This window comes from Phodopus roborovskii, unplaced genomic scaffold, assembly GCF_943737965.1.
Source record: "Phodopus roborovskii unplaced genomic scaffold, PHOROB, whole genome shotgun sequence".
Lineage (NCBI taxonomy): Eukaryota > Metazoa > Chordata > Mammalia > Rodentia > Cricetidae > Phodopus > Phodopus roborovskii.
In genome coordinates, this window is record NW_026126418.1 from 75,072,535 (window position 1) to 75,100,000 (window position 27,466).

Sequence of the window (27,466 nt, forward strand, 5' to 3'; positions counted from 1 at the left end):
TTATCTCATCTTCTATTTTCCCACAAAACCTTACATAATCTTAAGAGCAGGTTTGTTGTCAAGGTGCATATAAACTTTGGATGATGTGAAAAATATACATACAAAAAGAGGCATGCATGAACACACCCAGGAACCCAACACTCAGATCAGGAAGCATTCCTTCCCTCTCAACTCACTACTCCTCTACAGGCCCTTACTTCCTATTGCCCTTACTTCCAACACCTAAGGGCCTGTTTCTGAGCTTGTTACAAATAGAACAAGCATTATGAAGATAAAGAGAGCTACAGTCCATTTTCACTGCTAAATTATAGTGCAAATAAACCACACTGATTCCCCTATTTCCCCATTTGTGGGCATTTGCACCATGTCTTGGCTGACTTGACTACCACTGCCATGGACATTCCAGTAAGAATCTTTTGGCAAACATCTGAACATATTTCTATTAGGTAAGGCCAAGTACCAGTTGAACAGTTAACAAAGACTTCCTTGACTTTTTTTTTTTTTTTTTTTTTTTTTTTTTTTTTTTTTGGAGACAAGGTCTTACTGTGTAGATCAGACTGACCTCTAACTCAGAGAGATCCACCTGCCTCTGCCTCAGTGCTAGACATACCACCATGCCTGGCTTTCTTAATTTATATTCATAGGTTTATAATGAATGATAATTAAGTCAGTACCTGCAATCTCGCCATTAGAATGGAAACATTCTACATTATTAATACATTATTAATTCCAGTGAAGTATTTTAAATATTCCTTCCTGATCCCACTCGGTTAACTCTTTTGTCAGTCTCCCCTTCTTGTTGTATTTGATCACATGTGTCTTCACTTCTGACTTCATGGAGGATAGCTATATACTCTGTAATTGCTACAATTTTCATTTTCACTTGACATGATGTTTCTAGGACATACTGGAATTGACACACATTAAAATTCATCCTCCCACTGGTGTAGGGGTGCCACTGTGAGAATCCACTCTGTTTATCCATCTTTTTAGGCAAATGAACAACTCTACTTCAAGTTTTCAGATACTTCAGTGTTGCTGACAATACTCTTCCAATGTCTTAATATACCTCTTGGATGAGAATTTTTTTTCCAAGGCAATTTCATCTAGATACGAAACTGTGGGTTGAATGGAATGGGCATTTCTGAAACAATAACCTGTCCCCCGATAGGTCCCTACATACAGGCTTAGAACCCTTGGCATGGTTAGACCTGACTTTTGGCCAATGTATAATGTTAAGTCATTGTAGTTTTTCAATTATATTTTCCTGATTGCTATTGAGAATGAGGGTATTTTCATCTAATTGACCACTTGTATAGTCTATGGTATCACTAAGGCCTTTTCTCACTTTTCAAGTTGGTTGTAGCTGGGAAGGTATAGAGACTGCATGACCTTTTCCTTATTAATTTACAGGAGGTCCTCATATACAGGAATTGCATGTATGGTTTGCCATGCCTGGCTCTTACTTGATTCTTAATTATTAAAGTATTACTTGAAGTAGTAATAAAATTTCAGTTTTATATGCAATATCAAAATTATATTGTTCTGTTTTCTATATTTTAAGGTATGCTCTGATATCTAAGTATAACTGTGTTTCAGTATAATTCTACTTTAGACCACACCATTCTCTTTTCAGGACAGATGACCTATTAGGTCTGAAACAGAAATTCTTTGCTAAGGTCTGGAGAGCTGGCTCAGTGGTTAAGAGCACTGGCTGCTCTTCCAGAGGATCCAGATTTGGCTCTCAGCATCCACATGTGGCTCACAATTGTCTGTAACTCTAGTTTCAAGGGAAAGTGATGGCCTCCTATGTGGGTACCAGGCGTGTACATGATACACAGACACACATGATGGAAAACACCCATATAAAATAAAAAATTAATATTTGCTTTCACTTCTCATGAAATTGAACTCAAAACTTTAAGAATAGAAACCAATGTTTTTAACAGAATAACCATTTCATCTATTTCAGAGATATGGAAAAAGGGATTTTCAGGGAAGCTTATTTTTAGAGAGGAAGTAGGTGAATTTAAATGAATACACACACCAACTGCTGAATGTCTATGATGAAGAGAAGATCAGGAGTGTGTCAGGCAGGTGAACATCTCTATGTTATTTCTGTCTCTTCACCTTTTCCTCAAAAATTCCTAGGAGGATTTCAAAATGTAACCTATAGAAAAATAAATGGTGTGGCCAGGTCTGAGGGTGACATCTGTAGCCCTAACTATTAGGAAGATGGAAGCATGATGATCATTATATCCACAAGTTCAAGGACAGCCTAAGAAAGACAGCAATACATCTTTTCAAATAAAGACAAGAAGCATAAAAACCAGGTATGAACCGGCAAAATGTTCAATAGGTAAAGGTACTTGATGCCAAGCCTGATGACCTGAGTTTGGTTTCTGGAACCTGCATGGTGGAGAGAACTGATGCCATGGATGTGCCATTGCACACTGCACACCATACCCTCACACATAAACAAATACATAGTTAAAAAAGCAGTCAGGAATGGGGACACATGCCTAGCTCTCCACATGGAGGTATGGGCAGGAAGCAGCAGCAAATGCCAACCTGGCCAGGCCATACTGAAAAATGTTGTTTCCATGCTTCCCAAAGTGTAGAAAGAAATGCAAACGAATGCACTAAACAATGTTTAAAACACTTGTTTTAAAATACTCATCTGCTTTAGAAGTGAAATCTGACAGAACAGCCAGAAGAAAACCTTTTATTGCTAATTCCCAAGTATATGTATGTCCTAGAACTACATACAAATTGCAACATACTACAGCTATCAAAAAATATGGATTATAGAGCTCTTGAAAAGGATATAATGTATGCTATTCCCCAGTGTTAGATGTATTGTTAAAAAGTTACAAACAAAGAGTGGGAGTAGAAACACACCTTAAAGGATCCACACCACTTAAGCAGGAAAGCAGAGCTGTCAGCTGGCTCAGCATATAAGCCCTTTCCTTGGCACTTGAGGGCATGCACTGTGTTGTTTAATCTTTATGCTCAGCTTGGTTGGGTTTAGAGTCACCTACGAGTCTCACCCAGGACTGTCTGTGAGGTCATTTTCAGAGTAGTTTAATGGAGGAGTAAAGCCCACCTTGAATGTGAACTGCACCAATCCATGACCCAGAGACCCAAATGGAATAAAAAGACACAATGGGAATCAAAGTTCATTTCTCTCTGCTTCCTGACAGTGAACATAATATAACCCACAGCCACAAACTCTGGCCATCATGCCTTCCTGCCATGAAGAATGGTATTCTCAAACTGTGGTCAAAATAAGCCCTTCCTCCCTTACATCACCCCGTCAGTTACTTGGTTAGAACAACAAGATCAGCAATTCAAACATCCAAGCCCCAGAAAACTCACCTCAAATTGAAACACTTTTGGTTTGCTCTTTTCCTGGAACCTAGCACATTATACTCAGGGTTTCAAGTGGCAGCCAGTGCTACACAGCCTGGACAGAGGCATTTTCTATTAGATATAACTTTGTACCTGGAAATCTAAATCAATTACATCACATTTGAAATTGGTCATCCTGAAGACTCAAGTTCTAGCCCTACAATCCAGGAAGTAGAGGACCAACTCCTGAAAGTTGTTCCCCCATTGCTACATACACAGTAGCACATACATGTCTGCAAACACACTAAATAAAACACTTTCAAAAGAAACTGGGCAGAGGTCAAAATATACCACAATTTAATAAGCAAAAGAAATCAAGCCTTGAATGAAATCCTAATTACAAACCCAAGTTGCTCTGGAAACAACATTAAAACAAAAGTTAAAAAAATTCAGCCTATGGTAAGGAGTGGTGGCCCCAAGTCTATACTCCTAGTAGTAATGGGGGCAGAGGCAAGCAGATCTTAGTGAGTTAGTTCTAGGTCAGCCAGTGCTACACAATGAGACCCTGTCTCAAAAAACAACACAGCAAAATCAGTGCAGGCTATTATATTCTCTTTCTCCACCCCCACCCCCACCCCCGCAAGATAGCGTTTCTCTGTGTAACAGCACCAGCTGTCATGGAACTAGCTCTATAGGTAAGGCTGGCTTTGAACTAAAAGAGATCCAACTACCTCTGCTTCCAAGTGCTGGGATTAAAGATGTATGTTACCACTGCCCAGTTATTTTCTCTTAAATAACAATCACTTAAGACATTAATGTAAGTCCTTCTAATGAAGGGGATTTTCTTATGTTTTAGCTTCAAGTGTATAGGAGAAATACATTTGTTGTATGGCAGGATGTGGTGGTCTGAATGAGAACAGCCCTTGTAGGCTCATGTTTGAATGTTTGGTCCCCAGTTGGTAGAACTGTTTAAGAAGGACTGGGAGGTATGGCTTTGTGGAGTTGTGTCACTCGGGGTGGGCTTTGAGGTTTCAAAAGCCCACATCCAGATCAGTCTCTCCCTACCTGCTGCTTATGGATGAAGATGTAAAGCTCCAGTGCTGTGCATGCTGTTCCTGCCATGATGATCAAGGACCAACCCTCTAAAACTGTAAGTAGGTCCTGAATTAAATGCTTTCTTTTATAAGGGTTGCCTTGGCCATGGTGTCTCTTCAGAGCAATGAGACAATAACTAAGACACAGAATAAAGTTTTAATATGTAGCTGGAGTATATTGTTTTAGAATTTTGATCATTGGTCATTACTGAATGCCAAACTTTTGGAAGAGTTAGCATTTCTTTCTTTTCTTTTCTTTTTGGGGGGTGGGGGGTTCAAGGAGGGTTCAAGACAAGCTGTGGCTGTCCTGAAGCTCACTCTGTAGACCAGGCTGGCCTTAAACTCACAGGAATCAGCCTAACTGTGCCTCCCTAGTACACCATCACACCCAGCAAGTTAGCTTTTCTTTAAGTTCCACATTGCCAGAACTGGTACACTATCACCATCCATTCCAAACAACAAGCATTGCTTACATGGCAACCTATAAACACATATGTGAAAATTTGGGTAAAATTTTATTTTAAAGATAATTCCAGTTAGATATTTAGTGCTATTCTTCAGTTACCACATGTGGATGGGCTCTAGAATCCCCCAGGGAACAGCAAAATCAGAAGATGCTCAAGTTACTCAAATGGCTTAGTATTTGCATTTCACCTACACACACTCTCCTGTATATTGAAATCATCTCCATAGTATCTATAAAATCTAATAAAATGTACATGCTATGTAAATAATTACTGTAATATTTATCAAATAACTCACAAGTCTATACCTATTGACACAGATTCACTGTTTTTCAATGGATAAGGGAGGAATATATATTTTTAAATTATCAACTAATTAATTATTTTATGTGTATAAGTTTTTTGCCTGGATATATATATATATGTCTGTGCATCAAGTGCCTGCTGGGGAGCCCATACTGACTGTTAAGAAGGCACTAGATGCCCTGGGACTGGAGATACAGGTAGTTATGAGTAGTCCTGTGGGTTCTGGGAACTAAATCCAGGTCCTCTAGAAGATCAACAACTGTTGAGCCATCTTTCTAGCCTTGAGGAAGACTATATATTTTTTATAATTCACAATTTTTAATTTTACAAGCTGTAAGTTCAACTATAAGGAAACTATGAAGCAAGTTATGACATATCCAAAATTGGACATACTAAAGTAGGAAAACATATTCTCAAGTATTCCTTGAAAATTTGCAAATTTTCTTGAGATAAAATATGAAATGAAATCTTCATGGTTCCACACCACAGAAACAGCACACTTTCAACCTCTGACTTATATATTTATTTTTAAAGCTATAGTTATTTGTCTATTTTTGAAATGTCTCAAACTGTAATACAACATTGAATGAGAAGGAAAGAAATCCACAAGATTTCAACATCATAGCACAACCCCTACAAGTGGCTCCCTGAGCTCCTCGAGGCTTTCACTCAGAAGTTCTATTTCCTTTCAAAATAAATACACTGATTTTTGTTGAAGCAGCTTAGTTCAGTCATCTAAATCAGGAAGCCAAGCCTATATGACATGTACAGGAAAGTGACCATGCCTCTCCCCACAGCAGATTGACACTGGGAGCCAGAAGATGGATAGAATCTTCACTATTCATCAGTTAGTGATTTTTTAAAAATTACCTAAGCTTTGATTTCTTGCATTAATTGAGGGAATATGTAAATTTTAAAATAGCTTCTCTGAAGATGGCCATTTGGCTATGACATCAGATGAGGCCCTGGAGAAGCAGGTGTCTCACATCCCAGGAAAGCACAGCCCCAGAGGGCCCCTCACCTGTGACACTGTGATGCTACATTTCTTGGCCAGCTCCTCTTTGGCTTCTTCACTGGGGTAGGGGTTGCTGAGGTGTGAGTAAAAATACTCATTCAAGATTTCTGTGGCCTGTTTACTGAAGTTCCGCCTTTTCCGTCTATAACAAAAACAGGAAGGAAAAAGTAAGTCACAACTATCAATGTTACCCAGAGGAATAATTCATTAGGACCATATAAGAAATTGGGCTTTTAATTCATCAGCATGAGAGATATGCAAGGGTCCATGCAGCATCTGAAGCATAGCCCAGGCCTGTCTAGCTAAAGCGTCACTCAGAAAAGTACAAAATATGAAGCACAATTCACCTCATTCTTTATTTAAGACCTAATGTGAGCCTGGCGGTGGTGACACCTGCCTTTAATCCCAGCACTCAGGAGGCAGAGGCATGTGGATCTCTTGATTTCCAAGTCAACCTGGTTTACAAGGGAACTCCCAGGACAGACATGGATACACAGAGAAATCCTGTCTCCAAAAAACAAACAAACAACAACAACAAAAAAAGACTTAATATGTTCAGTCTAAGTGCAACAGGAATCTGTTGAGGTTTTAAGCTGTCCTGTTTCTTAAACAATTATTTTTATACTTGCTTATTTAATGTGTGTATACTCATATATGCATGTGTGTGCATGATATACGTGTGGAGGCACACATGTGGCATTTAGAGGACAAGTTGGTTCTCTCCTTCCACCATGTAGGTTCAAGGTTCAAGACTGTCATGACTGGTATCAAGAATTTTAACCCACTGAGCTCTATCATTTGTCTCATTTTTCTCCTTCCCTCCCTTCCGTTCTTTTTGTTGTCTTTTGTTTTGTTTTGAGACAAGGTTTCTTTGCATAGTGCTGCTGGCTGTCTTGGAACTCACTCTATAGACCAGGTTGGCCTTGAACTAAGAGATTTCCTCTATCTCTGCCTCCCAAATGCTAGAATTAAAGGCTTCTATTTTCCATATCTTTTGATTTTGTTTGTTTTTTTGAGACAGGGTCTCACTATGTAGCCTTGACTGGCCTAGAACTTGTTGTATAGACCAGGCTAGCTTCCACCTCATAGAGATCTACCTGCCTCTGCCTCCTGAGTGTTGAGATTATAGGCTTGCACTACAGTTTTCATGTTTTAAAGGTCACTCTGACACTAAGGACAGTTAGAAGAGGGCACAAAAGGAAATGCAGAGACTACTGAAGATTTGGCTTTACTGGTCAAGCTGGAGGTGATGCTAAGCTGGTCCATGGTGACACCACAGAAACAAGATTCAAGAGCCCTCAGAAGGCAGATACGGTAGGAACTGATAGAGCAGTGCAGGAGTGAGATGGGGAGAAATCAAGAAGGATCTGTGGCATTTTCTACTTAAGCAACTTTGGTACAAGACCCTCACAAAGAAAAGAACAGAGGAGCACATTTTGCTGTTTTAGCTAGAGGGGTGCATGTGGGGCAAATATAAGAAAACCAAATATTTATTTACAATGTATTTTGGGTAGCAAAAACATTGCTTATATTTGGTGGTTATTATTTCTGTTTTGAAGAATTCCTGCCTGAAAATGAACATCTGTCAGATTTCACTTTAGATTAGCTATTCCATGACTGGAAAACTCCTTCCCTAGATAATTCTCTCAACATTTGCTTCCAAATCATCTTAATGACTTTCTCAACTGTGATATCATACACTCCAAAAAGTGGGCAGGAGGTGTGATCAGCTGGTGACTATGGTATCACTAATGTGGCAGTTAGGACAACCTGGTGGGTACAGTACTCAGTCAGGGAGCAGTCAATGTAGGTTTGATAAGAACATCACAGGCTTCTGTTCTGAAGTGTTAACTCCATGCAAGGTTAAATCACTATGTCCTATGGGACAAGGGGAGCATCAGAATCTCTCTGGTGATGAAATGGGTAGAGGGAGAGGAACTAGAAGAAAGGAAGAGAAACCCACTGAGAAGAATAATTCATATTTTGCAGGAATTAGATGTGGCTTGAAAAGAAAGACAAAACACTGAGGTGGGGCCACGGCCGAGCAAGGGGTGGGGTGAGCAGGCTGAGAAGGTCTAGAATTGGTACTAACAAATCAAGCCAAAGGCACTTCCTGTTGAGAGCTCACAGGAATGACCCACACATAAACCTACTGCACTGTATGTGGGAGATCAGCCACAACAGGCTTCTCTGTCAGAAGACAGCAGTGAGCTTATGCTGAGTGACAGCCAGCCCTCTTAGATACCAAACTGTCTACTCTAACCCTTCCCACACCTCCAGATTGGCCATTTTACTCACTTCTACTGCATGGCTACACTTAAGGTCCAGAGACAAGGCCAGAGTCAAAGAGAGTAAATGACAGACAGGCATTTGTTTGGGCAATAGGAAACTGTAAAGGGAGGAATGAGAAGAAAACCTCTAGGAAGTAAAGTTGGACTAAGATTTGGTCCTGGAGAAGTTTTGGCAAATATCAAAAAACATCAGAGAACAAATTAATGGGCAGCACACACGAACTCCATACAAATTACAGCATGGGAACAGCAGTCACACAAGCTTAGTCCTGAAAGTTTTACACTGACACACACTTCAGGTTTGTCTAATGAACATGGTCTTCTGGAAAGGCACAATGAGCTAGGGATAGCCTGTATGGGTAGGCATGCAGGCCTGGAGCACATGCTTGGTTTCCTAGCACAGAGGGTTCACTCTGAGCCCAAACTCAGGGAGGCACAGAGAGGATGGTCCTATGCTTTCTTAGTCTTTAGGAAAACCTTCTACAGAAAATGTCCAATAAGCATATGTCCTGTGTTTCACTCTCCCACGGTGTCACACTCTAAATGCTATGCTCAGAACAGTGTGAACTGCACATCAGTCCCAGGGCTGTGTGTGTCCCAACAGTGGGGTTGGGGGCTAGGGGTTCAGCAGGCACAAAGAATGGCACCCTCTCTCCCAGTTCTGCCCCCCTCATTCTAGCTCATTCAAGGTCATAATATACTTATTCTTAGTGGAAGAAAAGGAAATCATTACTGTACATAGTTAAGAATGCAGTTATGTAAACCAAACACACATGTAGTCAAGAACAGGAAAGAACCCACAGGGAAGAACAAAAAGTGTGTTAGCTAAGTCCATGAAGATGTGTGTTTTAAATGTTCTGTGTTTTAATAAAATACTCAAATTTGAGAAAAAAAATTAACATTTGTTTTCTCCCAAACTCAGACTTCAGCTGTTAAAATTATTAATAAAAATAATCATTCATATGATCGAAATACTTTGAAATTCTCAAAATACTACTACTAATATTATTAAATCAAACCAAAAATAACTGGTGGATGAGGCTGGAGATTACTCAGCAGTTAATAGTGCTCATTGCTGGTACAGAGGACACAAGTTCAGTTCCCAGCATCCATCAGACTCAGAATCTCCTGTAACTCCAGCTCCAGAGGATCTGACACCCTCTTCTGAACTCCATAGACACTACATGTATGTACTACACACACACACACACACACACGCTTGCACGCACGCATGCAAAAATAAATAAAAATAAAATAAACACATAAATTATTTTAAAAATGAAAATATACACCCAAATACACAAAACCACATTTGAACATGAACACATATCTATATAATAAAGAATCAAAATAAAATATTTTAAATCTTCCATTTCAAAATGTAAGGATGCAAGAACTTTACTGTGCTAATGAAAGTGAGTTTTATTACAATTTAAAAAACACCCCCTCCCATTTTTTTTTTTTTTTTGAAAAATACAAGCACAAGTCACAGTCATTTGTGGAAAAAAATGCTACATTTTCAAATATAATTGTGTAGTATTTTTTTCTTGATATATTTTTAATGAGATATCTTTAAAATATCCATAGAATAAAAAGTAGGCATTTATATGGCCCATCAATCAATCAATTAGGTTATATAATTGATGACATATAAGGAAGATACTTGCTGTCATTTTGACTTTAAATGACTCTGTGGCCTGGATGGGGGGAGGGGGCATGAAAAAACTGCAAGAAAGGGAAGTAAAAAGTATCCCATCCTGAGAAGTAACCAATGGAAGACCATGCAAAGGTCAAAAGATTAAGTATAGAATACCCTCTTCATAGTGTCTCCTCTGACTGGATCATATAATAGGATACTATTTGATAGTGTATGTGATATCTGCTTATTATCTGTCTCCTCAAAAAAATGCAAGCTAAATGGGTACAAACATTTGCTTGCCTGGTTAACTGCCTCACAGCACAAGTTAGTAACTGAAGAAAGAAGGAAAAGGTTGGGGGACAAGCTATAATGCAAACTAGTGAAAATAATTAAAATGCTAATACATAAACTATGGGTCTGGGCATGGTGGTGAATGCCTTTAATTCCAGCACTGGGAGACAGAGGCAGGTGGATCTCTGTTTGAGTCTGATCTACAAAAAAAGTTCCAGGCAGCAAGGGCTACACAGTGAGATTTTTGTCTCGAAGTAATAGTAAAACCAAACAAATGAAAAAGCAGAAGGAAATACATTAAAACATTTGCAAGGGCTTTTTTTTTTTTTTTAAAGAACAAAATTATGGAGACCCTCTCTCTTGTAGTTTATGCATTTTTCAGACTTTCTACAACGACCTCGATATTTTAAACCTAGAAACGATAGTAAACCTTAAAACAGTCACGTGTGGTGACACCACCTGGAATCCGAGTTCCTCCTGAGTCTGAGACAGAACAATCAGGCAACTGAGACTATCTCAAAGTAACAACTGTCAATGGGACTGAGGGTGTAGCTCACTAGTACAAAGCTTGCCTGTCATGTGCAAGAGCCAGTGTTCTATCATCCAAGAGCCTGTGTTTTAACTTCAGCATTAAAAAAAAAAAAAAATCCAACACAGAAAATCTTCACAAAAACAAAGAACAGGTCACACATACAGAGCCTTAACCACCAAGAGGAAGTGCCTATGTGAGTCAATCAGCAATGACAAACTGTAGTCTTGTTTTATTTATTTACTTATTTATTTTATATGCCTTTTGGTATGAGGATAAAACTCAGAGTCTCATGCATGCTAAGATTTACAACAACTGTACTGCACCATCAAACCCAACAGGCTATCATAGTTTTAAGCAAAGCATGAGGCAGTGATTCTGATGAGTAAGGGATGATGAGACTGGGCTATGGAGTGTGAGCCTGGGAATGAGGCAGGAGGGGAGGTGGGTATCCTAGGAAAAGGTCTTATTCTAGCTTAGGTACAAAAGGATGAACAGGAACCAGTAGACCAAGAAAGAGAAAAGAAAAAGCCAAAATGAGAGATACCAAAATAAGACTCAGAATCCTGGTGACCAGTTCAGCAGGATCAGGGGATACATACAAAATAGCATATAATTAGGTGGAAAATATCAACTGCTTGAATCTTAAATGGTCTGACATACAGATGTTCACACTCTTAGTTTTCTAGCTGAAACACTGCCTCACATGCCTTTGTTAGTATTATTAGATTTAGATGAAAATGATTGCTTCTGTCAGAATCCAAAGGGAGAAGAAAACAAGATAAAACAGAAATTCCTTTCCAAAGCTGGATATACCCCTGCCTTGAGAAATGTCCCAGAGGCATCTTCACAATCATTGTGTACTAAGTCCTTGACAGTTCTTCTGTGTCATTCAGTAGGTCACCAGACACAATTAACTACCACATTCAATGAATGTATTACCTCACTCTGCAGAGAGACACTAGCAGGCTTTCTCACTTGGCCTTATAGAGACTGGTGTATTATGGTAATGAGATTAATCAAATAGGGCTGTTTATCAAGAGTATCACCATGTCCAAGTGTTTTCAGACAGTATAAACAAGTAAGGTAAACATTAAATTCTTAGGCTAGAAAGACAACTCAGCAGTTGAGAGCACTTGATGCTCTTGCAAAGTTCCTGGGTACAGTTCCCAACACCTACAATGGTAGCTCACAACTGTCCCCAACTCCACTTCTGATGCCCACTTCTCACCATCGTGAGCTCCTACACACAGGGAGGCAAAACACCCTTTTTCTTTACGTTTTCCTTAAAAGCTTTTGGTGTTAAAATGGAAAAGATGTAATTAGTCCTAAAGACTCTAGCGGTAGCACTAACCCGACTTATTTCCAGAGTCACTCAATCGGAAGCTACCCCAGTTACATTTCCAGGACAAGAAAAGGTTGTCTGATACATGGCTACCATGAGGTGGATCACCTGTCTACTCACAGAAAAGAGCTCATATAGCCAAAGTGAAGAAGGGTCTAAGATCAACCAACCAGTTTCTCTGAAAATATATGAGGAGTGAAGGGGGAAAGCCATGCCAAAAACTCATGGCCTCACATACCTGGCATCAAGGAACCTTGATCTTAAAATCATAACTGCTTCACACGTGCTTTGCTTGAGCTGCATTTGAATGGAACTAAATTTCCGATGGATAATGCCCACCATCCTTTCAATCTCTTTAGGGGAAATGGGACGCGTTCTACTCTGTTCTCGGAGAAGGTTCATCACGTGTGTTGTGAATTCATTACATGCCTGTAACAGGAAAAACAAAAACAAAAACCACTCCTTAGGAAACTGAAACTTTGTATTATCACACCCAGATATCCATGCATCTAATTCCCACCTCCTTGGCAATAGGCAGCAACACTAGCAATGAGTAGAGAGTGTGAACAAACCAGCTGAGGAAATAGTGGTAGCATAGCTAAACAGATTTCTGAAACCAAATGGCCAGCCATGCAAAGGCTAACTGTACTTTCCATCTGGCCTGCTCCATGTCCAAATGATGTTTCCCATTGGAATGTACTGGCTGCTATCTCCTACCAAATGCATGCTCACAGCTAATACTTAATGCCTCCTATTTTTTTCTAGGGTGTTGTGTTTACTCAACAAATGTTTACTGTAGGATCATGAAGTTAAAACCCTTCCAGAGCTGCCAGGAACACAGCAATGAGCAAAAGCTGGACTTCAGAGATGAGGTACAGTATTTCTTATCACATTAAGATACCAGTGTGAAGGCTTATGGGAAGACAGTGATAAGTGCTCGCTAATTCCAGAGGAGGAGGACCACCCAGGAGCTTCAAGGTAGAAGTGATGCTTGGGCTCTAGAGGATGGGAAGGATTTTTGCAGAAGACGACAGTGATTAGAAGAGTGCAGGTATAAAGGCCTAGCTATGCAGTGTGTGGAGTTCAGAGGAGTGATGGCAGAGAACAGGAGGACTAACAGACTCTGGTTTGGTTGTTTTGGTACTGAGGATGGTAAATCCACCAGCCAGGGGCTCTGACCTGAATAAGCACACAAGCCTGTACACCAAGCATCCTAATAATACCAGGTCAGTTATTCACAGTGCAGACCTCTGGGAACAAAAGCGGCCAGTGGGAAGCATCTCAGTTCTTTAGGGGGGAGGTAGCAAGAGACCTCTTGGTTATTTATTCTTATAAAAACCAAGTCCGGGGACATTTTAGCTAGCGGTTCTCAGATATCACCTCTTTCTGTTCTCTACACTGTAGTATAGCTACAATGCTATGTAAATGGGCCTACAATGCAATCTAGTACTCCTGGTAGATAAACAATGTTGTACCCTCAATTTAAAAAAAAAAAAAAAGCATCTTAAGGCCATAGGAGAAACACATTTTGAAGCTGTGATAAGGTCCACCTCCCTTAACACCACTGAATAGAGCAATGGTTTTTCTAACTGCTTACTGAAGAACTAACCTTGCACTTATTTAAGCTTTGCTATACACTTTCTAAGTGTTGCTCACCGTTAATTTGAAGTATTTTTAAAATGTTTTAAATTGTGAAGATTTTTTTTTCTTTTTTCTTTCTTTTTTTTTTTTTTTTTTGTGAGTAGTGGCTCAAGTTATGACTCTTCAGAGTGAAGTTGTACAATATGCATTTTAGACATCCAGTAAATGCCTAAAGGTTGGTAGACTTTTGTACCACAACTCAAGAGTGAGAATCAGGCTAACATCCACAAACTCAGCAGCCTTCACCATAAGTAAAGGCATCTAGATTGCAGCCCTGGGCGAGCATTAGGATAAGATTGTTAGGAACTTCCTGAAACTCACATGCAAGCTGTGTGCATTTGTGTATTTCTGAGGAGAAGACTCTGCTTTTTTTTTTTTTTTTTTTGAATCAAAGATAGTCTATAAGTGTTAAAAGGCCAGTAAAATATCCTGATATCCAAGACAGCAAAATATTAAATAATTCTGTAGATTAAAAGCAGTTCTTAGGCTGGGCATGGTAGTGCATGCCTTTAATTTCAGCATTCAGGAGGCAGAGGTAGAAGCAGATAGGTCTCCATGAGTTTGAGGTAGCCTAGACTACAAAGTGAATTCTAGGCCAGCCTAGGCTACAAAATGAACAACTGCCTCAAAAAGGAAACAAAACCAAAACCAAACAGAAGGTTTTATGTCTTTAAGGAAACCAAACTTTTAAAAAGTAAATTTAAGATTTCCCCATTACACTATCAACCTGGATTTATACCAAGATGAAAGCAAGTGGCCACCAAAGATATGTGTGTGTGTGTGTGTGTGTGTGTGTATTTATTTATTTTTCTTCTTTCTCCTGTACTTTCTCTAAGAGGATGCTCATATCATTTCCAAATTGTGTAATACGACAACCTTAGCTTCTACTTTTCTCATAAGCAAAATGAAAAATGTTGAACTATTTCTCACAGGATTAGCAAATTCTATAGTTCCATAGAATGTTAACAGATGGTTCAAAGGTACAGTATGTTTGGAAACCAATGAACTAACTGAAGCTATGAAATATATTTTTGCAGGGCTCCTGGGTGTTTCTATGCCAACATATGTGCACACTAAATCCCTAAGGACAGTCTTTCTAACTTTACCCATAATTGGCCACAAGACCTCATCTCTCTAGAGCAGTGCTTCTCAATAAAACATACAGTGAGGTACATAAGTTTTTTTATTCTCTATGAGCCAACATTTAAGAAATTGGATAAAATTAATTTTAATGATATATCTTATTCAAACAATTCATGAATAACATTTCAATACATAATAAATGCTTTAAAACTGTCACTGAGGTAGTTCATATCCTTTTCTGTACTCCTTCAAATACAGTGTATATTTTACATCTCAGTTCAGATTAGTTTAACTTGACATACTTCACTAGCTACCAGTAGCTAATGGCTCCTGGCTGTTACATGGGTCAGCACAGCACTAGAACATTTTTGTGAACAAATATGCTTGGTAATCCTTGAAATAGTTCATCAGACAGACAGACAGATGACAGACAAACATCACAACCACACTCACATAAACACATAGGCCAGTCTCATTCAGGAACATTCTTAGTGAAGATTGCAGACTGTCCATCTTATTACATCTCAGCACTTGAACTGTCTTTAATATTCTGTGTGGCAAACGGGAAGCACACAGAAAGATCTTCTCCTGCATATCAAAGGGTAACTGGCTCAGGAAAGCTATGATTAAATTCATAGTTTAGTCACTTTCCCCCAGAATGCTATTTTTATATGAAAAGAAAACAGATAAATTATTATTTGGAGTTGGCTATTTGGCAGATGTTTTCTCAAAAATGAACCATGTGATTTGGTCCATCATGTAGACATACATAGCTGGCAGAATGTGTACCAATAATAAAATTTTAGTTTTCAAATGGAAAGTTGGGTTTCTGAAAACTTGTGACCTTGATAGTTTTCCTGGAGAGTTTCTGATATTCAGTGATGACTTTAGGGAGTCTATTGTCATAGATAATGACATGCATTATTACACATAAGATATCCTTAATCCAGTGAGTATACTTCCAAATTGATCAATTTACTATACTACATAAGTATGCATAGTACATAGGGAAGAAATCTATTCAAAGTACAAATTAGACTCGGGTTCCTAAGGAACAGAAGACAACACATCCATTCATACAGTTTCAGATTACCTTCTGGAAACTCTCTGTTATAACTGTAACTCGTTATGTTTCAATTATAAAAAAGGACATCCACAATAATCTGAAAAGGATATTGAAACCTAGCCATCTCTTCTCTTTTCCAATGTGTAAACCCAGAAACCTCCTGTAAACGTCAACTGTATGACAAGAGATTGATTATGGAAGTGAAATCAAGAATAAAGCTCACTTCTATAATGCCTAACCTTAGTGTCTGCAAGAAGGTAAAATTTCAGCAATGTTCTTCTCATAAATGTTTGTTTTGTTTTTTGTTTGTTTGTTTGTTTGTTTTGTGGAGTCAGGGGTAGTCTCACTATGTTTTCCTTCCTGGAACTTTCTATGTAAACTAGGCTGGCCTCAAACACAGAGATCCACATGCCTCTTTCTTCCAAATATTGAGATTAAAGGTGTATGCCACTACACCCAGCTAAAGGTATTTTAAAAAATAAAGTTAAAAAAATTAGGCTAACCTGTAATAGCTTGTTATTATTTTTAAGTGATTAATGAATATTCTGAGTTTTGTAGCTTTAACTTCTATTATGATAAATATTGAAAGACTATATATACCAAGCAAAAGCTCTAGGAGGTGGGGGTTTTCAAAAGTGTTGAGTCTAAGCACTGCAAATGCAAACTGAGAACTGTGTGGCTGTAGTACAAAAGTAGTTCTAACTTTTTCACTGCACATTGAAAATTTCTATAAACCTATTTGTTATAGTTACACCCATGGCAAGGCATATGTCACTGTAAGTAATCAAGACAACATGTGAACGGTTCCTGAGAGAGTAGCTCTCTATCTCTATGTTTTTGTCTGATTTTTACCCTCTCCAGATGGGTGTTTTCTCTGTGATTCCTAATAAGCATCTAGAAGTTCATGGGGGGGGGAGGGGAGGGAGGGAGGGAGAGAAGGAGGGAGGGAGGGAAAGGGAGGTTTAAAGAAAACTTTTTGCACTTAAAAACTCGTAATTTCCTAAAACATTTGCTGAACGGTTCACAATTTATTAAATGAAGCCGTCTATGAATGAAAATGCTGATAAGCAATTTGGCATTAGCCCAGCACTCACAGAACTGAGAGCTTTTCTTTAAGTCAGTAGTTCATACATGATTAATTAGAACATCTCATTTATGTGGTATGCACTTTAACTCATTACTCTAAGTAAAATTCGTTAAGTATTTACATTTAGATAATTAAAATCTGGGTACACCCTTAAGAAAGATGCATATACTTTAGACAAAGTGGTATTTTTCCCTTATACCACTGAAAGTAAATTACAGCCTCATTTTCATCATCATCTATACTGGTTTCAGAGGAGAGCACAGCAGTGCCTCATCATCTACTCTTCAAAAGGTGTACCTGCATAAAAACACAAAACAGAGTAGATGCTCAAATGATTCCAGAGCTGTTTGGAAGGGTACCCAATCAGATGCTGGCAACTGATGCTGTCCACACTGCAGGGTGTTCACAGATCTCCCTGTACCCAAGACTACATCACTACATAATACCACTACATAATATAGACCATTTTCACCATCTGTTTTTCCAAGTGGAATTATCAATTAAACCCTTCTTGTAAATTTTTGTAATATAAATGCAAATTTACTTGGCTAACTGGAATATTTAGGAAAAGGAGTTTTGACTTCTTGAACTTTCTGATGCAAATATTTGCAGAAATTCCTTTCTCTTTCAATCCAGCTACTAAAAATCAGAATGAGTACCTATGTTTTAAAAAATATACTATATTAATACAATTTACCTAAATCATGGAAAGCTTCATCTGATAAGACATTTTTAACAAATTCTTATTATAACCCTTTTCCTCACCATTTATTCCTTTTTCTTTAGAAAACAGAAATTAGCTGATAATCCAGGTTTAAAATATTTATATTTTAGTAATGCTCTGGTGATATTTTGACTAGTAAAACTGTCTCCTTGAAATTAAAATACATTTGAAATATTTATATGCAAAACTAAAGTTTTCAGTGTTGCTGAAAAATTACATGATTATTTTTTTCAGTTGAAACTCAAGAGTTTTAACACACATAATTGAATGTGAAACTGTGAAATCAGTCAAAGGACAAGTGCAAATGTTAAAGAAAGTTGTAAAATGGTTCAGTGATTCAATCCAAAAGCTGAATCAGTATTTGCATCCATCTCAATAAGGTAAGTATTGGCAACAATTCATATAGCTCCCATTCTAAAGCCCATGTTTGGTGGAAAGAATAATAGCTCTCTCTTTTAAGGAAGATGCCGATTCAAGTGTGATGTGTGATATAGTCCCAGCTACTTTCAAGGCTGAAGCAGAAGACTCACTGAATCCAGGAATTTGAGCCCAGCCTCAGCAACATAGTGAGACCCCATTTCAGACAAACAGTTCTTGACCTTAAAATCTGACTTTAACTATTCAGTTTCTAGATGTTTTGATAACCTCATATAAACTTTCTCTAATGTTATAGATTTTCATATTCATTGAATACTTATTAAATCTACAACTTCTTATTTAAGGATAAAAGTTAGCATTTAAAGATCTTGTATAAGCCATCTGGAATGAGATCAATATACAGCCAACCAACCAGTAACTTACAGAAAAAGAGAGAAATATGCACATATTCCTTCTAAGCAAAAAAAAATCTCTGGCAGTGAGTAAAACCTGGCTGTGTATGCTGGCACACGCCTGTAATCCCAGATGCTCAGAAGACTAAGGTGAGAGGCCCACAAGTTCAAGGCCAGCCTGGGTAACTCAGCAAGACCCTGTCTTGATATAAAGTAAAAGGGGCTGGAATAGAACACTTGCTCAGCACTCCTGAGACCCTAAAGACACTTCCCATAAAGCAGTGGGTAAAAGGAGCATTGCTAGGGAGACTGAAATATAAAATTTACGTGTTAGTGCCCTTTGTTTATCTGTGTAAACTATTATGAAAGGCAAAATGGAACTAGACATTTATGGTAACAAGGCAATACATCAACACCTTTTTTGCCACTACCACAGACTGAACCTAGGACCAAACCATACTGAAGAGCTCTTTCACTGAGCTATACCACCAATGGTTACCTGATAAAATAAAATCTTTACAAGCAAAGGGTGACTTTTGCCAGCAAAATTAAATTTAAGTATATAATGTAGGGGTACTCCAAAACCACAAACATGGTCTTTACTGTGACTTAAATTCTTCTATCCTCCATTCCCCAGGAGTCTCCAGGAAGCTCAGTAGCTCTCTGTAGTCTTTTGCAATTGCCAAATGGTACCTGGATTTGAGCATATTCAGAGTTCAGGTCTGGTTCTAGTGCTTTAGTAGATTTGGGATGAATTAAAAAAGCAGCCTCTCAGATGCTAAAGAAAGGCTGGGAACCTCACAGTGCCTTAAGCAAAAATGTATTTCAATATAATTATAGTAGATAGCTTTCAATGTGTCATCTCTATTACAGCAGCTGTAAATTACAGCATGAATTGCCTGTATACAAGCATTTCTTCTGCTACAAGCAGAGTGGAAGAGCTGCATTGAGCATGATATATCTTTTCCTTTTCAACAGAGGACAACATTGAGGTCAAATCTCATTTGCAAAAACCAGTGTGTTCATTCCCTTTTGATAGCAAGGTAGAGAAACCAAGAAAACACAGCTCAACCAAGAGCTTCGATTCTTAAAAACAAGACTCATTAGTACCAGGGCTTAAGTTCATTCAAAATTCTTCTATTCCAACAGCTGGTCCTCTAGCCATAGGAACACTGGAAAATACAGTAAAGGCATTTTCCAAGATTTGTAGCTAATCAAGAAGATCGAGGTTTGTCTCTCAAGTAGAAGAAAGCAATAAACTCAAGATGAAGTATGAAGGTGCTTGCTGCAAGCTCTGGGAAACTATCATATTCCAGCTAGGTGTCAGAGCAGCAAGACCACAGGAGAATGGTATTGTTCCCTATCAGGTAATGGTAACATTTAAATATCTCACTATACAATCCAACATTTAATATCTCAAAAACATTTATAAGTGAAGCTGGATGATTATCTCCAAAATGTATGATCAAAGAACATTTTCTAGAGGGAAAGAACAGAAGTCTAAAGACAATCCTTCCCTAATAGATAAAACTGAGTCTTGCAGCTTATATGTGATTTTGCTCCAGCTGCAATGCTAGCCTGCTCACTGTGAGTGTGGCTGCGCTTTAACTTGCAAGTTCTTTAATTTACTGCAGTGGTGATATTTGTTAATTTTATGGCAATCTAAATCCAAGCAGGCTTCAGATACATTTTCATTACAGCTTCATTGCAAAACACAGCAGAGTAAATACTGCTTAAGATTCTGATGTGGTTTATTTCTTTGAGACTCACAGAATCTCCCAACAAAGCCTCTGCCTTGACATGCACAGTCTTCCTACTTCCTGATAAACGTTCTGTCATTCAGCATCCCCATGATCACTTTTAAGGTAGAAATATATTTCTTGGAAATCTTTAAAATTGTTGCTTTCATCTGTTTCTGTTCCCATTTCAAACACAAACCAACATGAACCAATCTGAGGATGCTTGAGTATGATGACATGCATTATTTTCCAGTTGTTTATGGAACAATAAAACTCAATAGCAGATGATCAGAACCTGATTTGATGTCTGAGTCTTACACTAGTGAGTGACACTGGGCAATCTCACCTCATTTAGAGAATGGAAATGCAATACTATCTATTTTAGAAATGTCACTCCTTGCCCACTCAGCTCTACTTAACTATTCACGTAACCAAAGCCCCTTGTTTTTGGTCTAAACAGAGGAAAATCTCTTCCTATAAAATAGCACTGGCAGAAATGCAGCTCTAAAGCTGTCCAAAGACAACTCAAGAGGTTAAACACTAATGTGTCATCTGTAAACAACAGAGAGCTTACCAGACAAAGTGTATAAAAAAGAACTCAGCTAAATCTAAGATCACGTCATCATAATCTGTCTGCCCACTGTGCTGCACAGATCCCACATGTCTACACATATCCTTCTGAACACGTTTAAAAACGAGGAAGAAAACATACATTAGAGTATCTATGAAGCCACTAACTATGTCCAGAAATATGGTCCATTATAACACTTAAATTTGTTATTTCTCAATTTTATATTTAATTCAAATACAATTGATTAATTTATGTAGCACTTATATATAATGTGCATTTTAAAGGCAACACACACACACACACACACACACACACACACACACACATCCTAGTGAGCTGATCTTGGTAGTAGTTGAAACTGAAGCTACTGAATTCTCATGGGAAATTTTTAGGGCATTTCTAAGATAAGAAGGCTTGAGTCCTTGCCTTCTGCTGATGCCAGCTTCATCCAACTTCTAACAGTGCCATCTGATGAAGCAGTAAGTCTGGTATGAAGGAAGAATACTGTGATAAAGGACAGTCAGGAACAAGCAGTATAATGTGGCAATTTGGCCCCCAATATGACAGTTTCTATGCAAGATGATTAGTGATAGTTGCCTGGTAAATATGCATAGACCTATTTAACATAAAGTTATGCAATTAGGATTATACTACAAATTAGAACCATTTTCTACTGTTTATGCTCAGGGCAACTTTTCAACTATGACTTATTTCATTTATTCTCAATTATTCATGTCAAAACAGAAAGCTGGATTTTTTTGGTACACATACACAATTTTTTCAAAGTTCTTATCTGAATATTCTTTAGCAAAATTTATCCTTGCAAATGAAACATAGTTTTGAATCCCAGAAAGTTGTGCCCCAAAATAGAAAATTTTATAATATTACTTTGCACTTCATTTTAACATACACTATATCTTTCTACTCTTCCTCAGAACACTCACCTCTAGGATAAAGATAAAGATGTTCAATACCATCATTCTCAGAATGTAAGAAAAGGCAGCATAGAGGACCAATATATACAACAGAAACTGTTTAGAGAACTGTGAAAACTCAGTACTAAAACCAAAGAGTGGTTTCCAGGGATCAATGGGGGAGGTAATGAAGGGGGTAAGGGAAGAGAGGAATATGAACAGAGGGGGAGAGAGGGAGGGAGGGAAGAAGAGAAAGAAGGAGGGAGGGAGGGTTGCAACAAGAACCATTAGGGTGGTGGACACAGACCAGGAGACCAGGACTGCTCCATAATAGAATGTGGACTTGAGATGCTGATATGTCAGTGCTGGTTCATAAGCTGTAAGTCACAAACAGACCTCTCTGGCAGGTTGTGTTACTAAGTAAGCCATGCATATACGGGAGCAGGGAGCATGGGAAACATCTCAGATATATTGCCATGAGCCTAAAACAGCTCTTAACATTTTTTTTTTCTTTCAGGAAAAAGTAAGTCACCAGGAACACCCCTCCATCCCACAAACACACATTCATTTCCCACTAAAGTGTATGTGCATTACGAATAACTGCTAAAATGCAGTATCTATTTTATCAGACTCAGCCTAACTCATCTCTTTATTTTTGTGTATGTTCAAAAGTTAACATAATAGTGAATCTTGTACAGACCTTTCAAATGAGAATCCATGTTAATGAGAAGTGCTTAATCTAAGTAGTATTTGAGCTTTAAATTACTGACTAAAATATGCTAAAAATGACTACCCACATTTTACCATATTATATTTAATCCAGGAAACACTTACTTCCCTCACATTTTAACTAATATGGGTTTCTGGAACTCAGGAGTCATTAGGTAATCAATAGCATGCTAGTTAAATTAGCAATGTGATTTTCTGTTATTGGCACATAGAACAATGACACAGCATAAACTAAAAGATACCTGAGGCTCAATGAAGTATGGCTAGCAAGTTTAGAACACAATGCCTAGTCTATCCAGTCCTGGAACAGTCACAATTAACAGGAGTCTCATCTTCAAATGATCCCAGAAACTCCTTCCGCATAGTCTAGCACACAATCCATAGAATTAATTCCAGTAGGGTCCTAAGCGTCCTAGAACTCACAGTGTATGAGATAAAAGAAAAAAAAAAAAAAAAAAAAAAACAAACAAAGCTCACTATACAATATGCAATGATGCTTCTCTTTTTGCCAGTGGTTAAAGCTTATGAACAAAGCCATTACCTAGGCTGAGTTCTCCAGAGCCCTGCAGGGTACCAAGTGCAAGGTTGAAGGAAGTGGGAAAGAAGGGCTTACAGGTGTGCTAGTTAGGTACCATGAATATAAGGAATGAATGGAATTGGAACAAAGGGGTATGAGGGTTAGCTGAATTTTATGGCTCCCACAACACTCTTGGTTTTGTACATCATCTTTGCTTATTTTAGTCTGTGTTAACACCTACCCCTTATGGCCCTTGGGATTGGTTAGTACAGTCTAGTAGAAGAGCAACAGAGGGTTTGTGCAGGACTGAGAGTGGCGGCTGCTGACCTGTTCATATTTCTCCAGTTCTGTGTGATAGATTTGTCTGATCTGGGTCAATTTGGCTCTGTAATCTGAGTGTTCAATAGAGTTATCTGAAGAACCTCCAGAGGCTGCTGCGGCTGCAGCTGCTGCCGCCGATCCCCCACCTTTCTCAGGACCTGAAACCCCTTCTGCCAAAAGCATATTGTCCAGTCTCATTAGCTGGGGGTCGGGAGGGTCTTCCTCCTGGGCTCCTCTGATGCTGAGACCTTCAAGGAAAGAGAAAGACAGAGAGAAGAAGCGAGAGACAGAGGACAAACAGTGTGAGTATTTTGTTTATTTGAGAAAATGATCAAACAACATCAGCGTACTACAATTCATGCTGAGAGCATCATCGCTCATATTTGATAAACAGGTTTGACTATGAGTATTGCTTTCAAAATACATTTACATGCATCCTAGGACTCTTTATACAATCCCTTCATAATTTAACCTCAACTTGGACTCTTAGAAAGAGGTAAACTCGATTTCTTAGCATATTCTAATTATCCAAGCTTCAGATTTAAATGATTTATGCATAAAGTAGGAAGGAGGACCTAAGAAGAAAATATTGCAGAGATATAAATAAACTAATCAAAGCATGGTTAATCTGACGCTCTATATAGTTAAAGAAAAAGAATTGAAAATTCCCATAAAATAATTTTAATCTACAAACTGTATCCAAAATGGGGAAATAAATATGACTAGATCGCTTTTCTATCATGCAATCTCAAAAGAAAAATACATTCAATATGAAGTAATTAGCTAGACTTAAATACATATTAAAAGGGCATTGTTAGGCATGTGCCAGCAAACTGCACAAGGACACCAAATACAGTTTAAAATGTGCCACTGACACAGCAATTGAGTGCTGGGCACACAAGTCTCAATCTCATTCTGCTTTTACATCAAGAACTTCCAAGTGATGCCAGTCAGCAACCTCTTCTGAGTACGATAGATCACAGCTGACAATTCATAGGCTTAATCAGGTCACACAGGCTTTCTGCCAAGATGTTTTCAACAACACAGAAGACAAAGTTTTAAAATAATTATCGTAGTATAAAAAGCACTGGAGTCATGACAGCTCAAAATCAGCATTTTCATTAATGTGTAACACAATATAAACTATCCCAGCCCAATTAACCTCTGTAAATCTGTTCAGAAGCAGGTTCCCTGCACTAGTTACAAGGCATGGGGAGGGGGAGTTGGCATCTCCTATGTTTGCACTTGGATTCTGTTTCTTGTGCATGTGCCTGTTGTTTATCCACAGTGGCATACACTCTGTGTCTGGTGTAACTTACATGACAGTAACATCTATAAGCTGCCAAGTACTCAACTGATCACCAGCTCTGAGATTTCATATGCTAACCTACATGTACCATCAATTCTTTTACGAACAGACTTCATCCATAGATCCCCGAATTACACCGCAGTATGACAGAGCTCTCAGTTGCCTTAGCTCAAATGCACAACTTTGATTTCCTCCCCCCCAAAAAAAATCATTCTAAAGCTGCCACTTTTGTTTAAAAATAATTTCAATTGAATAATAAAACTAAGTCACCATAATTTAAAAATTACATCACTTGCCTATTCAGAGACAAATAAGATCTGAAAATTATAACATATGAAGGCAATAAATTCATCTAGGGAAACCAAAAGTTAGATAACTCTTTAAGCTAAATCTCTAGTAACATGTCATTGCTGACAGTGTATTTGCTAGTTAGTGGGAGGCTAGAAAAGAATTGCCTTGAAGTGTTCTAGAACTGCTCCATGGAAGCTAAGTTGGTGTTTTCAATTTAACATCTTTTCTCTCTTCTGGTTCACTAAAATGTTTCGAGGATGAAGACCTCATGACAGACTCACTCCTGGTTTACACACCCTGCTCTCCATGCTTTGGTGTGTGAGAGCTCACTGGATGATTTCATCTTGCACTTTAGTTCTGCTTCATTTTAAATCAAGTTAGGCTCTTCACACTTCTCTGTTGTAAGGCAACTTTTGCTCACTTTTGGGCACTTTTCTCTTCTTCATTTCTAAATAACTGTACTTCTCCTGAAATGGGAGGAGTCTTTCTTTGTTGATGAGTGAGACAGTTCATCATATTGCCTAAGCTGGCATGACTGACCAACCCCCCAACACCTCTTCCTCAGGAATATTAGGATTACTTACAGGTGTAAGCCACCATAGCTGCCTGCAAACGTGTTTTTTTTTTTTTTTTTTTTTAATCTGCCTTCAAGGTTCTGTAAGGTTTCTAATTTTCCCTTTGTATTTAAGCACACTGATCTTCTCATGGCATATGGTAAGTTTTTTAATAGTACACCAACAGCCAGAGCCAAAAATCACCAAACTTCTTTGAGTTCCCCACACAAGTGTGGCACACAGGAGTAGATGCTGGATGACTAAGACACCAAAGAAACAGACCATGAGAAAAGAAAAGTTATTAGGGACACACAAGGCAAGTGACCAGGTACCTATGGCAATCTGATAACATTTAATATTGTACTACCCCTGTGCTACTTAGGAGGCTCAGTAGCAGTGGACACAAGAAAAATTATAAGTACATATTTTTAATAGCTATAATACTTTTATTATGATGCCTGCTTCGTAAAAATATAAGTAAGTCAACATGTGCTTGCCTCAAGAAGAAGAAAAATGTTTCAATGAAATCCGTCTGTATGTACTTTCTAAACTATGTGCATCAAATCCCATGAGAAAAATTCCTTCCTAACAGAAGCTTTATCCTGTGAATAGAAAGGACTGGAGAGCACTGTGTAATTAGGCAGCATTGAGAAGGCTGTTTATCAATAATGAAGTCATTATCAAAACTACAGTTTGAAAAGTAAACACATTTCTTCTATTAAGCAAAGTAATGATTATGGGATGCCTAAATAATAATACTTGAGTTCTAAAGTTATTTTCAGTTTGAATATTTCAATTTTTTTTTTTTTTACTGATGTCATTATTTGATTTCTTACCCTTCCTACCTCTCCATCACTATTACTAGGCTCTCTAACCTCCCCTGGGTAAATACACATGGCTTCCAGTCACAACACCTCACTCCTCTGGGCACCTATAAACATTTTAATGAGACTAGATTTGCAAAGGCCAGAATGATTCAGCTCTATGACATCAAAAGGGTCTGGAATCTTCACACTGAAACTTGGTGAAACAACAATTTAAAGATTTTAGTTCAAAACGTGTCTATCTAAAGAGACTTTTAAAGTTTTACATTACAGCTTTCTGTTATGTAGTTTTTTTTTTTTTTTTTTTTTTTGAGGCAAAACAAAACAAAAACCCAAAATTCCATTTATAGTCTACTTACAGCCATGACATTCATTCCAGTATCCACAAGATCTAGACAAATCATACACAGTAAAACATTGCTTAACAATGAACTTGGCTTTGTTATAAGCCCACAGTTTTTGCATATCTTTCAGCAAATCCTAATTAGCTGTCTTTCAACACGCTGTGCACCTGCCCCACAGATAATGGGAGAGAGCATCTGCATAGACAACTAGACAACTGCATCTGAGGGCAATAAATAAATTACAGGTCAAAATTATTATAAAGCTTTCTCCAAATACACACACACCCTTCACAATACTAAGCTGCAGATGTGAAAAGTACCTACAGCCCACTCAAATGGTATGATTACAGGGCTGTTTCAGTTCAATAATCTAACTGTAATTCAAGCATTTTCAACAGCTCATTAAGGGTTCATTAATATATAGGCAAGCTTTTGAATTATAAATAAGCAGATTAGAAATCTGCATTGGCTGGACTGTGCAGTGCTAGCCTCTAGCAGTACAACACTCCACAATAAGGCTTGACCTGAGAGGAGTGCACATTTAGAGCACTAAGCTTTGTGGCTTTCTCTTTTTCAAGGACCAAAGCCACTAGACCATGAGTAACCTCTGTTCATCCAGGACCAAAGAGTGTTTTCAGATCACAGCTACTGCAAATA

The 27,466-nt window shown here is 38.2% G+C and overlaps 1 protein-coding gene across 2 annotated transcripts in view; it reads right to left on the minus strand.

Annotated features, from left to right (window-relative positions):
- The window catches only part of Pbx3 (PBX homeobox 3), a 189,658-nt gene that overhangs the window by 24,487 nt on the left and 137,705 nt on the right, over nt 1-27,466 (minus strand). For both annotated transcript variants that reach the window (XM_051185253.1, XM_051185251.1), the window contains exons 3-5: nt 23,494-23,735; nt 12,564-12,754; nt 6,237-6,372 (exon numbers count right to left, since the gene is read on the minus strand). In XM_051185253.1, the coding sequence (XP_051041210.1) occupies nt 6,237-6,372; nt 12,564-12,754; nt 23,494-23,735 (569 nt within the window). The remainder of the gene's footprint in view (nt 1-6,236; nt 6,373-12,563; nt 12,755-23,493; nt 23,736-27,466) is intronic.